General features: G+C 37.6%; 3 protein-coding genes across 7 annotated transcripts; 2 read left to right on the top strand and 1 right to left on the bottom strand.

The window, feature by feature from the left end:
- Positions 1–311: 311 nt before the first annotated feature.
- LOC18019861 (acetylglutamate kinase, chloroplastic) lies at positions 312–1790 on the bottom strand. Its single transcript, XM_024157036.1, has one exon. It carries the CDS (start codon positions 1702–1704, stop codon positions 670–672), a length of 1035 nt encoding a protein of 344 aa, XP_024012804.1. The 5' UTR covers positions 1705–1790; the 3' UTR covers positions 312–669.
- Positions 1791–1834: 44 nt separating this feature from the next.
- On the top strand, positions 1835–9532 carry LOC18019860. 5 transcript variants are annotated; one of them, XM_024157032.1, is made up of 24 exons: positions 1835–2097; positions 2190–2290; positions 2371–2575; positions 2702–2783; positions 2968–3250; positions 3359–3461; positions 3564–3700; positions 4170–4319; positions 4479–4681; positions 4788–4925; positions 5058–5146; positions 5505–5652; positions 5899–5948; positions 6217–6272; positions 6689–6852; positions 6954–7138; positions 7338–7395; positions 7481–7553; positions 7926–8027; positions 8147–8240; positions 8318–8443; positions 8524–8765; positions 8857–8997; positions 9149–9532. In XM_024157032.1, exons 1-24 carry the CDS (start codon positions 1935–1937, stop codon positions 9329–9331), a joined length of 3276 nt encoding a protein of 1091 aa, XP_024012800.1. In that variant the 5' UTR covers positions 1835–1934; the 3' UTR covers positions 9332–9532. The 5 variants fall into 5 exon arrangements, with proteins under 5 accessions (XP_024012800.1, XP_024012799.1, XP_024012803.1 ...); XM_024157031.1 differs by having other exon boundaries at positions 4146–4319; XM_024157035.1 differs by having other exon boundaries at positions 2050–2097; positions 2978–3250; positions 4146–4319.
- A 2223-nt stretch (positions 9533–11755) lies between these two features.
- LOC18019859 (dehydration-responsive element-binding protein 2F) lies at positions 11756–12827 on the top strand. The gene has a single exon (XM_006402799.2). It carries the CDS (start codon positions 11793–11795, stop codon positions 12633–12635), a length of 843 nt encoding a protein of 280 aa, XP_006402862.1. The 5' UTR covers positions 11756–11792; the 3' UTR covers positions 12636–12827.
- Positions 12828–13079: the final 252 nt, after the last annotated feature.

Here is a 13079-nt window from a genome sequence, read left to right as displayed (position 1 = left end):
AACAGATAGGGAAGCTATGTTACGTGACTTGTGAGATATCTGTGAGATTTTACAACATTTTTTCTATAAGTGGGCAATTTTAAGCAGCACAAGGTGTAAAGTTGTGTTCTTTGCACATCTTAAATATAGTAAGCCAGGAAGCTTGGTAAACAAAACCGGCGTCTGCATCATGATCAGATCACAATTCATGATGAAGCTAGCCTAGCTACGTAAAATCAGGATTTGGCCAAAGCATGAAGGATCTGAAAAATGTTCTTGGATGTAGTCATCTGAGCAAGAATGTGATTATACCAATTAACTTGGAGCGGACATGAGACAATGACATGGCAAGAAAGATCAATCACCATTGTTAGCTAAACTGATATGTCAATGATGTTCCTTCCAAAAGACAAAAGGTCGAAAATGTATACTAAGAAACATAGCCAAAGATTTACTCAGACAACTATTCTTACAACAGCTCATTCTCTCTAAAAATGTAAACTTTCAAAGACCAAGGACCATCACTGAAACCGGAGACATCAAAGTTGCAGATGCAAACCCAAAAACTTTTTAAGACTAGAAAGAAATGATTTTGACATCTTAATGGCCAAACAGTGGGGCATTCTCAAATACAAAGAAAAAAAAAACTGAACTTGATATTGATGATCGATCACCCATTTTAAAGCAAAATTATCCAGTAATCATAGTTCCAGCTCCTTCATCAGACATAATCTCATGAAGCAGAGAATGTTGTCTCCTTCCATCAATAATACTCGCCGTCTTCACTCCTTGAGCAAGAGACCTTATACAACACTTGACCTTTGGAATCATCCCACCAGCAACTTTCCCTTCTTCAATCATCTTTTTCACACCTTTTATATCAATCTCCTTCACCAAGCTACTCGGATCCTCTTTGTTCTCCAAGATTCCAGCCACATCAGTCAACAAAATCAACTTCTCAGCTCCAAGCGCCGCCGCAAGCTCTCCAGCCACTGTATCTGCATTAATGTTGTAAGCTTGACCAGCTTCATCGGCGGCGACAGAGGCAATCACCGGAATATAACCGTAATCAACAAGCGGACGCAACACGTTTGGATCTACTCTCGCAACCTCACCGACGAAACCTAACTGAGCTGAATTGGGGACAGGTCGTGCAGTGAGAAGACGACCGTCGTGTCCCGATAGTCCCACGGCGGTAGCACCGGCGGCGTTAATAAGAGAAACGAGATTCTTATTGACTTTTCCGACTAAAACCATGGAGACGATCTCCATCGTTGTGGCGTCGGTAACGCGAAGCCCGTCGCGGAACTCAGCTGGGATGTTGAGTTGTTTCAGGTAACGATTGATATCGGGACCTCCACCGTGAACGAGGATCGGACGAAGACCGACGCAAGCGAGCAGAACGAGATCGCTGACTACAGAGGATTTGAGTTCCGGCGAAGTCATGGCTGCGCCTCCGTATTTGACAACTATGGTTTTCCCTCGGAATTTCTGGATAAAGGGTAAGGATTCGGAGAGAATCTCGACTCTGTAATCCGGTGAAGGTGCATTTTTGGTTTCGATTGACGGCGGTGCAGAGACGGAGGCGTTTACCGATAAACGACGCTGATGGATCTTGCGAGGTGGAAAGGAGAGAGATTGAGAATTGGGGATTTGAGATTTCAGAGGATTGGAAACGGAGAAGGAGAAGGGTTTAGGCGGCGCATTGGTTGTTACGGTAGCCATTTCAGAACTCACCGGAGGAGGAGGAGGAGGCGGCGGCGAATATACCGAAGCGAGAGAGAGTCTCTCAAAGTTTTCCTTTTTATGGTTTATGTAAATGAACCAATGACTACTATCCACGCCGTTAAATGTTCTTGACTCCGTCTTAGGTTACCTAAACGACGCCGTTTACAGTTTTATTATTTGCAGTCGTCTCCGAGTAATTGCCGATTGTTCAGCTGGGTAGGAGTGAGATGGAGCGATTGGAAGAGGAACTGATACGAAGATCAGAACCAGAGTCTATGGTTTCTGTCACGGTGGGGAGGTTCATGAGTACGCTTCTCTCGGCTCGTCCTAAAAAGTTACTGGATTCTCTTTCTCGTCGCTCTCTTGATGATTCTCAAAAGGGTTCATCAGGTAAGTCTTTGCAAGTTTTTTTTTTTGTGTGTGTGTATACATGTTTGTACATGTTTGCTTCTTATCTGACGGATTTTCGGTGGCTGCGTTAGGCTCCGTCGATGAGGCACTCTGGTTTTTGCACAAGTGCGTTAGAGACGCTGCTGAGAGAGAAGAAGCGATGGATGAAATTCTTGTACCCATCATAGAACATGTATATTCTTAAACCCTGCTTGATTGTTGGAAAGTCCAGACTTTTATTTTGTCTGTTCTTACGGGTTGATTTTCGTTTAGACATTAAGGTTCAAGGATGCTAAGCACAGTAACCCAGCTATGATACTTCTAAATTGGCTGTTTAAAGATGAGCTTCTCTTTCAAGCCGTTTCAAGGAATCTTTCGGAAATCATTTCGAGGAACGAGGACAGGTTCTTAGCGCTTGGATGGTGTTTACTTATCCGAAGACTTGTAGAAGATACTGGTGATCAAGGCTTTTGGAATGGTGAGCTTTGTAATCATTCTTGTTTTCATTACCGGTTATCTCTCTCTGGGGAAAAGGAAAAGCTCACCTTATTCTGAGCTCACTTGGTTTATCGTTATGTACTTGTATAATTTTATCTGTTGACAGGAATTAGGGAGAAACATTCTATGTTTGTGGAGATTGTCTCATCTTGTGTGCCTCACTTGTTAACGATTGTACGCAACGGAAGGTATAGTTTTTTTTAATTGTCAGTGGATATTACTATCATCTCACGTTCTGTTGATCTCTTTTGATTTTGGCTATCTATTTTAAGTTTTAGTAAATTACTCAAATTACTTTGTTCATACGGAGCAAGTTTCTTCACGTGTATACATAGTCGTTTCCACCTAGTTCTGAGCTGTTATTGTGTTTAGCATTTTGCAGGATGGATATGAGGTGCCGTCTCGTCTTTCTCTTTCTGCTGCTGATTGCTTGCTGTCAGTTACGGGAGCCTTAGCAAAGAGGGGTGATACTCTGGTAAATAGACCGAAGCCATCAATCATTACGGGGACTCATCAACCGGCTGCTTTGATGCCTAATAGTAGCGAGAAGAAAAAAAAGCAGGTTTCCCAACCTGAGGACTCAAACAGTGAGACAAATTGTATACTGTGGAACCACCTAGAGGAGCTGACGCGTCTTGTACAGTGTCTCTTTGCTGTATGTTCACTGATCCATTAAAATATGTGTGATCTGTGGTTTACATTTTAAAGTGATGAAGTTATCCATTATTTGAGTTGAGTAATATTGACAAAAATTTATTTCTAGTGGAACAGAAAAACTCGACTACTGCATGCTAAGGGGTTAAATAATGTGCTGAAATGGTTAGAGGAGTTAAAAGAGCATCATGGTGGCTCTCAAAAGGAGGCAGGTCTATGACTAATGTTACCTGTCCTTCATCTTTTCCGTTTCTGTTTCTGATTCTTGCTTATAATTGTTTTTTTTTTGTTTTTGTTATATTCCTGGATTCCAGGCACGGAGGTATCTTCGGGTGGAGCTCTACTGCTTTCTTCCTGTTGGAAGCATTACAGTGTCTTGCTTCACATGGAAGATAAAAAGTTCTCAAAGATTAGTAAAGAACTGCTCGAGCAATATTTGTCTGGTATTAAGGTCAGACATTATCGACAATCTTTTTTGGTTTCAAAAATTAGTGATAGGGATAAATCATTTTATACAGTAGCATTGTACTACCTATGGGGGATTACTGCTGCATATGTTCAAGTACTTTGATCCGTCTTTGTCTAAGGGTAAACAGATTTAATTTCATTGCAATCTACAATTTTTATTCTTTGTTAAGAAGATAGAAATGTGGAAGTTACATATCGTAGAGTCTGCTTGAATTTAAATGGAATGTGTTTGCATGGTATATGAGTGGGATTATTTGCTCTTAAGTCTTTATTCATGCGGGAAACCTATATAAGCTACACAGAGAGAAGTTGTATGCTATATTGGTAAAAGGCTGCTTTACTAGCTTTCGTATTGAAATTTTTCTCTTATTAGTGTTTACCAAATTGATTGGGTAATTAGATAGCTAATAATGATAAAAACGATGCAGTATTATTCAGAAAGTTATCCTCAGGGATGTGCTGACTCCAAGACTGGTGGTATAGAGACACAGAAGTTTTTCCTAAATTGTTTATGCCTTTTGTTGGGCCGCTTTGAGGGAAAGAAATTTGAGAGCATACTATCAGAATATGGAATGAAGCTTGTGCCTTGTCTTTTACATCAGGTATCTTTCCCAATTTTTATTGAATAGCGAGTGATGACACACTTTACAGGAACTTTTATGCAGTTATATAGGCTACTCTGATAGTAATGCTAGAACTTATACAGAAATAAAAACAAATGTGATTATTTCAGTACTTACATTCTTCTTTTGCCTTCGAAGCTTCGCAGCAACAATGAAGAGATATCAGAAGGCGTTGTTGCTATATTTAAAGCAGTTATCTCTAAACTACAATCTCAGTCCGGAGACAGCTTCTCTGATACAATGTGCATGGACGTTGTGATACCATCGCTGCTTCACCTTCTTGATGAGAGGGATGGCGCAGCCAAAGCTGTTAGTGTCCTCCTGGCAGACTATTGTTTCAAGTATGTCTATTCTTCCTTTCCCGTTAATCCTAAACCTTAAATATAGCTTTCTAATTACCAGTCACGGTTCCTAGTTTGTCTTCTGACTTAAAGAAACATTCACCAGAAATGCAGATAATAACTGTCTCAGTGAAGTTCTACAACGCCTTGTTTCTGGAACTACTGTGCAGAGGCTGAACTCTATGGATGTGATATCAGAAGTAATCCTTATGTCAAGAGATTCATTTCCTTCTCATATGCCCTGGTATACAATCATTTATGTTTTTCGTCTCAGTTTTCTCTCTTTCTATCGTTTCTGTATCTTCTTTAGTTCCTTGACATTATTTGCATTCTCATACCCTCCGAAGTCAGAACTCATTTTCTGCTCTTATTTCAGGAAAGAGATTGTGGGGTGCTTGTTAAAGTGCCTTGGAGACGAGGAAGCTTATATCCGTAAACAAACTTCAGAGTTGCTGAAGTCAATTGGTTAGTCTTCTTTCGCCTTTGTAGACAGTTCTTTTGGACGGCTTTTATTTGTGGCCGTTATCAATATTTGGTATTGGCAATCTTATGCCTCCTATAACCTCTAGATATAGTCTGTCTTCATTTTATGAAATGAATTTCATATAGTTTGCTGAACATAAATCTATGTTTTGTTAAGAGAAAGATTTATGTTAATAATAATTATTCAGATGAGGAAACTTGTAAAAATCCAAATTTACGGGGTCCAAGACCTTTTTTTCCATATCTCGATAACAGCTATATTTCATATGATAACATTTCTTTTCAGCTTCCCCATAGAATCAAGCCATCAATTGCATGATTTTTTTTTTTCTTCTTCCAGAGCCATCTTTCGTGCTACCAGAATTAGTAGAACTCATTTGTTCAACCAATGGAAAAGTACAATCACCTGCTACTAAAACCTTGCTTGGGGTCCTTAAACATCATAAGGAGGATTCTGATGTTATATGCATGTCGTTAACCTGTCTTAGGTATCGTACTTTGTCTCTTTTTCTCCTTTTCCCTCGTGTCTACATAGTTGTTTGTTTATTCCCATTTACCCCAAGTGAGAAACACACATTATTCTTAGGTTAAGTTTGTAAAATGTAAATTCACAAATGCTTCATACATGATATTGACCTGCCTACCGGATTTGGTTTTCTATTCTGTTTTCGCATTGTATCACGCTACAATTCAATAGGCCTTTCTGCATCTGATTTCCACTTTTCTCTTTCTAGTAATACTCAGGCGTTGGATACTTCAGAAAGTAATGGACATCCCACAGAAGGTACTCGGTTTCTTATCTCATTAATACATAACTTGTCATAATACTTTATTTTGTTGTTTTCCGTCCAATGTTAAACATTTGACATCTACAGGGGCACAATCCAAAAGTATTGTTATATTTAAACAGTTGAAACGAATAAGTTTACTGGAATCTGAAACGTGAACGAGAAAAAAAAAATATGTGCTAGTTTGATGCTGAATTACTAATTGGACGCTATTAAGTTTTTCTCTGGCGAGTACATGCTTATCATCTTCTTGTACTGTTGCAGGTTCAACTTTTGACAGTGATCGAGTGCTAAAGCTGATCCCAGAGTGGGCTAGAAGTGTAAGTACAACAATACGTCATGCTTGCTAATTATTTGTTATCTTTGAAACGAAATCCCATTTAGTTTCCTAAGTGCTTCTACAGGCACGAATCACTTACGAACTGTTTGTAGCTTTTAACTCTGAACCTTCATTATTTATGGTCCACGAATACGTTTTGATGAATGCAACTTAGAAAAGTTTGTTGAATAGATAGATAGAGTGAAAAAATCATAACTAAACAAAAAAAATACTCAGAAAAGTTCACATATTTCCTTTATTCCCTTCCAGTCCTGATACCTTTTAAGTATCTAATTATTTACTTGTGTTTGTGCTGTGCAACTCTTCACATGGGAATTACTGGAATGATCGACACTTGTCCAGCTATAATTAGGTAACTAGAATATTTGCTTGTTGACTGAAATAAAATTCTTACAGGTTCACAACTGGAGTTCACTGATTGGACCTTTGCTCGACAAGATGTTTTTGGAGCCATCCAATGCCATCATGGTTAGGTTTCTTAGTTGCATCAGTGAACATTTGGCAGATGCATCGGACATGGTTCTTCTGCATGTACTATCACATATGAAGGAGCAAAACAAGTAAGTAAAGCTCTATTAATCTGATTTCCAAGTAAGAAAAACTTTAAATTTTTTCAAAGAATGTTAGATATTGATCACCAATAATGTCCTTTTTATGGTAGGATGGATGAGAGCTTCATATCCACATCCGATACTAAAATTTTCATTGACAAAACTAAATTGGATAATTCGCTCTTTGACCACCTTTGCCCATTGCTTATATTAAGGCTGCTTCCCCAAAGAGTGTTTGATGATATTGAATCCTCTACAATTTATGGTAAACTCCTCGGCGGAGACTCTGTGAATGGTATGTATGCTTATGCTATGATTCTCTTTTTCTAATAAGAGAAGTGTGGATGTTTATCATAAGGTCGTTTGACCCTTATCATCAATTAGAGAAAAAAACGCTTTAAGCTTCTTTGGATAAAATTTTAATTAGCCGCATGGTCCAGAGAGACAATCTTAGAGTTAATTCTTTATATCTATTTCTTTTCATATGGAACCAGAGTATCGAGACATCAAGTTTGAGGATTGTAAATGCATCGCTGCCTTCCTTTTGGAAAGGTTATTTTACTCCACAATGATCATCAAATGCCATCTACTTTATTACTTATTTGATATATATAGCTAACTAACACTTATAATTCAGAGCATTTTCTAAGTTCGAGTTCGAAGAAGTTCGGAAACTCGCGGCCGAGCTATGTGGACGTATCCATCCCCAGGTGTTAATTGGTTTCTTTCCTGGACCTTGTATTGTTGGTCAATCTTCTGTAAATATTTCAATATGTCCTTAGCCTTTGTTTTACTGCGCATCAGTCAGCATAGGTCATGTAAAACTAAAGTAAAATATCTATAACCAAAGAAACAAGAGTAGATGCTCATTAATAACTTTCTTCTCAAGTTCACTTTGATGTGACGGCAAAGCGTACACAAAATTTCCAGTCTTCATTATAGGTCCTGTTAGTGAGAAGAAAGGCTTGCTGCGTTAGATATCTAAAAAAGTCTAAATGCTCGACTTCAGGTTTCTTTAAACAACAGTTTAGCTTACTCTTCTTTTTCAAAAGTTTTAATATGCTGGCACATTTATTCAACAGGTGCTTTATCCAACTGTTTTGTTGCAACTTGAAAAAGCCACAGAGTTGCAAGACTGCCTCAAGATTAAAGCTTGCCTATTTTCTATATGCACATCCCTTGTGGTAATATTTTCGTCTTTCGTTTTTCTATCTGTGCCTCTGCAGTGATCTCTCTTGTTGCTGGTTTGATGTATTACTGGTTGAATTATTTCCGTACCTTACAAAGTTTTCATCGCTTGCAGGCTCGGGTCTGGGAGTCTTTCTCACACAGTGTGACACCTAAGATCAGGAAAGTCTTGGAAAAGATTTTGTTGTGGCCTTCTGATGAGGATGAGAGTAAGACACTTGCTACTCAACTTTGGTTACTTTTCTTCAGTTTCTCACTTCATCATGGCTACTATTTATCCGTGCAGTTTCTAAAGTACATCACGGGTGCATAGATTGTCTGGCACTGATGATATGTGCTGAACTGCAATATCCAGAATCTTCAAACACACCCAAAGGAGAGAAATTACGTACAGCAGAGAAGGACGCATCTGGTTAGTTTTGCTGTTGTATGTCTGTGGTGTTGATAATAATTTTTTCCTGACTTGCATATAAATTCTATCCTGATCTGTAGGTGTTAATGCGTCAAGTGACTCTGTCCTAGATTACACGATCCATTGTCTAATTGAAGAGAAAAGTGACTGCTCGTCTATCCTGAAGCCGAATACTGAACACACAAATGGTGAAAAGCCCCTTCCTATTCCATTTCGTCTATGCATGGCAAATGTTCTTATCAGTGCTTGCCAAAAAATCCCTGAGTCTGCCAAGAAAACATTTGCTCGAAAAGCTCTTCCGCCTATTGTTGATTCCCTCAAGGTACTTTTGGCTACTTAAAAATCTTTTCAGGTTTGGTTTAATCTGTTTGTATATTGTTTAGTTTTCAACAAAACTCCTGAATCTGGTGCAGTTCATATCTGCGACTGAGGTCCGTGCAGCTTGTATCCAGGTCCTGTTCTCGGCCATGTACCATCTAAAGTCCACACTCCTCCCTTTTTCATCTGATCTACTGAAACTTGCCGTGAGATTTCTCGAGCAAGGATCCGAAAAGGTATCAAAAGAAAACCAAAACTTAATTTCTAACATGTGAACAAACGTAATGGAAGTAGACAGAAAAGCTCTCGAGTATCATCTTCATATGGATTGCAGAGACGGTGTTATGAAATGTCGTATTCGTTTCACATTATACTGATGTTGTGTAGGAGAAGCTGGCTGGTGCAAAACTGATGGCATCACTCATGGCGAGTGAAGACGTGATACTGGAAAGCATATCAGAGGGATTGCTCGAAGCAAGATCAGTTCTGTCCAAAGCATCTTCGTCAGATCCTTCTCAAGACGTACGTGAAGTCTGTGCTAAGCTATTGGCATGCATCACGCCTTCGTAATGTCTTTTTCTCCAGTGTGATCAGATTTCTATATAATATTATCTTTTACTTTTTCTCACTTTTTGTTTTGTGCTCACGTGAGGGTAGAAGTCGGTATGTAGATGTGTGGCATGTTGTAGCAAGTGATGGGCCTAAATTTTTTTTGTATGGATTCTAAATGCTGTGAAAATGCATGGACCAAGTAATGTGCTTTGTTACTAGTCTCGTAGACCAGATTCCATACTAATTATCGGGCTTATCAGTAATGAATGGTCCGGTTTAAAAGAACCAATTTGATGTTATTCTTCTCGTGGAAAAACTAGCTTTTAAGCAAAAAAGACAATCATTTTAAAACTTTATTTTCTTCCAAGTCGTTCAATCTTAAGAATGTTTTAAGTAATTCAATTTGAGTTATCTATATCTTGCTAAAAGTTGTTACAGAACTTGAATTTATTTTGTTTTCCAAAAAAAAAAAAGGTTAAGAGTTATCTATATCTTGCTAAAAGTTGTTACAGAACTTGAATTTATTTTGTTTTCCAAAAAAAAAAAAAGTTAAGAGAGTCTCGACAAGTCGACATGCAGTGGAAAAACTAAAAGCGAATGTTTATTAAACTGAATAAAAAGACATAGTTTTTATATATACTTATAAACCCCCAACTGCTATACACATATCATTTTATACAATAGCAAAAATTAATATTTTTTTATATAAAACTGCATGACTCTAGTGTATAAAGTAATCGGCCAAATTTTGAAGTGTTATGTTTTTTTTTTTAAGTGATATGGAAGTTTTTTATTTTCAATACGGGATCCCTTTTCAATACCTTTTGTTTTGTTTATAATTTAGAGATTTAAACTTCTATTTTGGTATTTTGATTTGGCACGTTTAATGAGAGATGCAATAGAAGAAATAGTTTAGAGCTTGGGTCAACACAGTGAAAGTGGATTACAACTAAAGTACTCGTAATGTACAAAAAAAAATAAAGCACTTTATAGTAAAAAAAAAAAAAAAGAACACTATAGCACTTGATTACATAGACCAATTATTGGAGCAAATTCACATAGTCGAGTATAAGCATACGAGTGTATAAAAAGAGTTGTGTTTTTTTTCTTGGGTGGGTAGTTTTCAGTTGAACAAAATAATTGGTCTAATTATGTATAATCAAAATTTTTTAATAATAAAAAGGATTTGTAGGGGACAAATGTGGTGAGTTAAATGTGAAGGTAAGAGGGAATGAGCATGGGATAAAGATGAAGTGAGCGGTGCTTAAATCTGAAAATCTCAAAAACACTTAAACTTGGGTCTAAGGATCTGAACACGTGATTCTTATGTAGTTATGTGTGTTGTGGCTCGTGACTTTTGCCTCTCTTTTCTTCATATGTCCCTCCAATTCTCCTTCCTCCTCAAGAAGAGGACAACGAAAAGGATAAAAATTTATAAAACCCAAAAGCTTTAAAGTGTCTCAAGAAACTCCTTTAACTTGTCTCACTAGATATCGCTTTATCATATTAGAGCTAAGCCATATAACCCAACTAATCCAAAACCCCTTTTCTTTTTTAACGATTCGATTGGTATTATGCTTTTTATTCATACCGAAAAAAAGGTGTAGGCAACAGAATTGAGCAAATGAAATTTATTTACATAGTTTTTAAGCAAAAATAAGAATTTTTTTTTGATCAAACATAAATTTTATAAGTAGTTATTTTAACTAAAAAATTTATCGAACTGAAACCGAACCAATAACAAATCAAAATTTGTCTACACTTTTGTTTTGTTTTCATTTCCTTACAATTTTGATTAGTGTATTCTTTCTTTCTTTACACTTTTGTTTTGTTTTCATTTCCTTACAATTTTGATTAGTGTATTCTTTCTTTCTTTTTTGAAAAAACCATGTGTATTCTCTCATACCAAACAAATATAATTGTAAAGGTATTAGAATTCACCTTTTTATTAAAATATATTAAATTATGCCAAGCTTAACCGAACCGGAAGAAAGTGAGTTCCTAAATGAACGCAAATCGAATCGGAATCACAGAACAATCGTGTCTAATGCACGAAAATTATAATTTTTTCTCTTTATGGGATTGCCATGTGTGTGAAATTTTTATAGCTATCATCAAAAGTGGTAATAATAAGGATTACGACTGTTTGAAATGTAGGGGACACTAGGATTAAGTATGTTATAGTTTTAGCCTAGGTAGAATTAGTTAAATACTGTACGAGGTTGAGATCAAATGGTTAAAACTTAAAAGTCTCTTTTTCCGACAAAAAATAATAAAATGAAAGACAAACTTTTTTTTCCCTGAAAAAAACAACAGATGACGAGAAAAAAGCAACGGTCACATGCGCGGGTGAAAAAAGCAATTCTCTTGGAAGTGAAGGGAACCGTGACAATATTTAAACACTCCATTCTTATTATCAATCATATCCATCTTCTTTCTTTCTTTCTTCACTCTCAATCTCCTTCTTTGCAAACACAAAATGGAGAAACCATCCTCAATGAAACAATGGAAGAAGGGTCCTGCTCGTGGTAAAGGTGGTCCACAGAACGCTCTTTGTCGCTACCGTGGAGTCAGGCAAAGGACGTGGGGCAAATGGGTTGCTGAGATCAGAGAGCCCAAGAAGAGAGCAAGGCTCTGGCTTGGCTCTTTTGCTACAGCTGAAGAAGCAGCCATGGCTTATGATGAAGCTGCTCTCAAACTATACGGCCACGACGCTTATCTCAACTTACCTCATCTTCAGCGGAAACCAGGACCTCCTCTGAGCAACACTCAGAGGTTTAAATGGGTACCTTCAAGGAAGTTTATCTCTATGTTTCCTTCTCGTGTCATGCTTAATGTGAATGCTCAGCCTAGTGTTCACATTATCCAGCAAAGACTAGAAGAGCTCAAGAGAAACGGACTTCTATCTCAATCCTATTCTTCTAGCTCTTCCTCTACAGAATCGAAAACTAACACTAGCCTTCTTGATGAAAAGACAAGCAAGGGAGCAACAGACAAGATGTTGGAAGGTGATGATGATGATGATCCGAAGAAACCAGAGATCGACCTGAACGAGTTTCTTCAGCAGATGGGAATCATGAAGGATAAAAGTCAAGCAGAAGCAAGGGAAGTAGCAGAGTGTCATTCAACTCCGCCCTGGAACGAGCAAGAAGAATCTGGAAGTCCTTTCGAAGCTCAGAGTTTATGCTGGGACACAATGATTGAGATGCCAACAAGTGAATCCTCAACTATGCAGTTCGACTTCAGCAATTTCGGAAGCTATGATTTTGAGGACGATCTAGGTTTCCCTTCCATCTGGAACTTCTGCGGAAGCTTAGATTGAGTGAAAGCTACTTTACTGTAGAATCAGATTCAGAAGTACACATATGGATTTAGGTTTAGCGTAGTGTTTTGGAATAGTGTAACATGATAGCTGCATGGGTAGAAAGGGATATGCTCAGAGTGCAGTCTGTGCAGCAATAAAATGAGTCAGTGTACTTCTGAATATGAACGAGTTCTGTTTTTGGGATATTAATTAAGCATGTTCGTTCATTTTTTCCTCAAGAGTTGAAAAAAGTAGTGAAAGTCAGTCCTAAAAGCGTGTTATATGTTTTGTGCAAGTAATCATGCAAAAGCTTACCTGCCATATCCCCTTTCATGGAGAAAAATCAAATTTTTTGAAGAAATAATAGAAGAAACAATATATAATGATCATGGTGGTAGGAACAGATCATTTACCTGTAAACCAAGATGTGCCTTCAAATTGACCAGCACAAACATTCTGTCG

Source organism: Eutrema salsugineum, unplaced genomic scaffold, assembly GCF_000478725.1.
Source record: "Eutrema salsugineum unplaced genomic scaffold, Eutsalg1_0 scaffold_19, whole genome shotgun sequence".
NCBI classification, from domain to species: Eukaryota; Viridiplantae; Streptophyta; class Magnoliopsida; order Brassicales; family Brassicaceae; genus Eutrema; species Eutrema salsugineum.
Note: the sequence above shows the minus strand (reverse complement) of the source record. Positions and strands in the feature narration are given on the sequence as shown.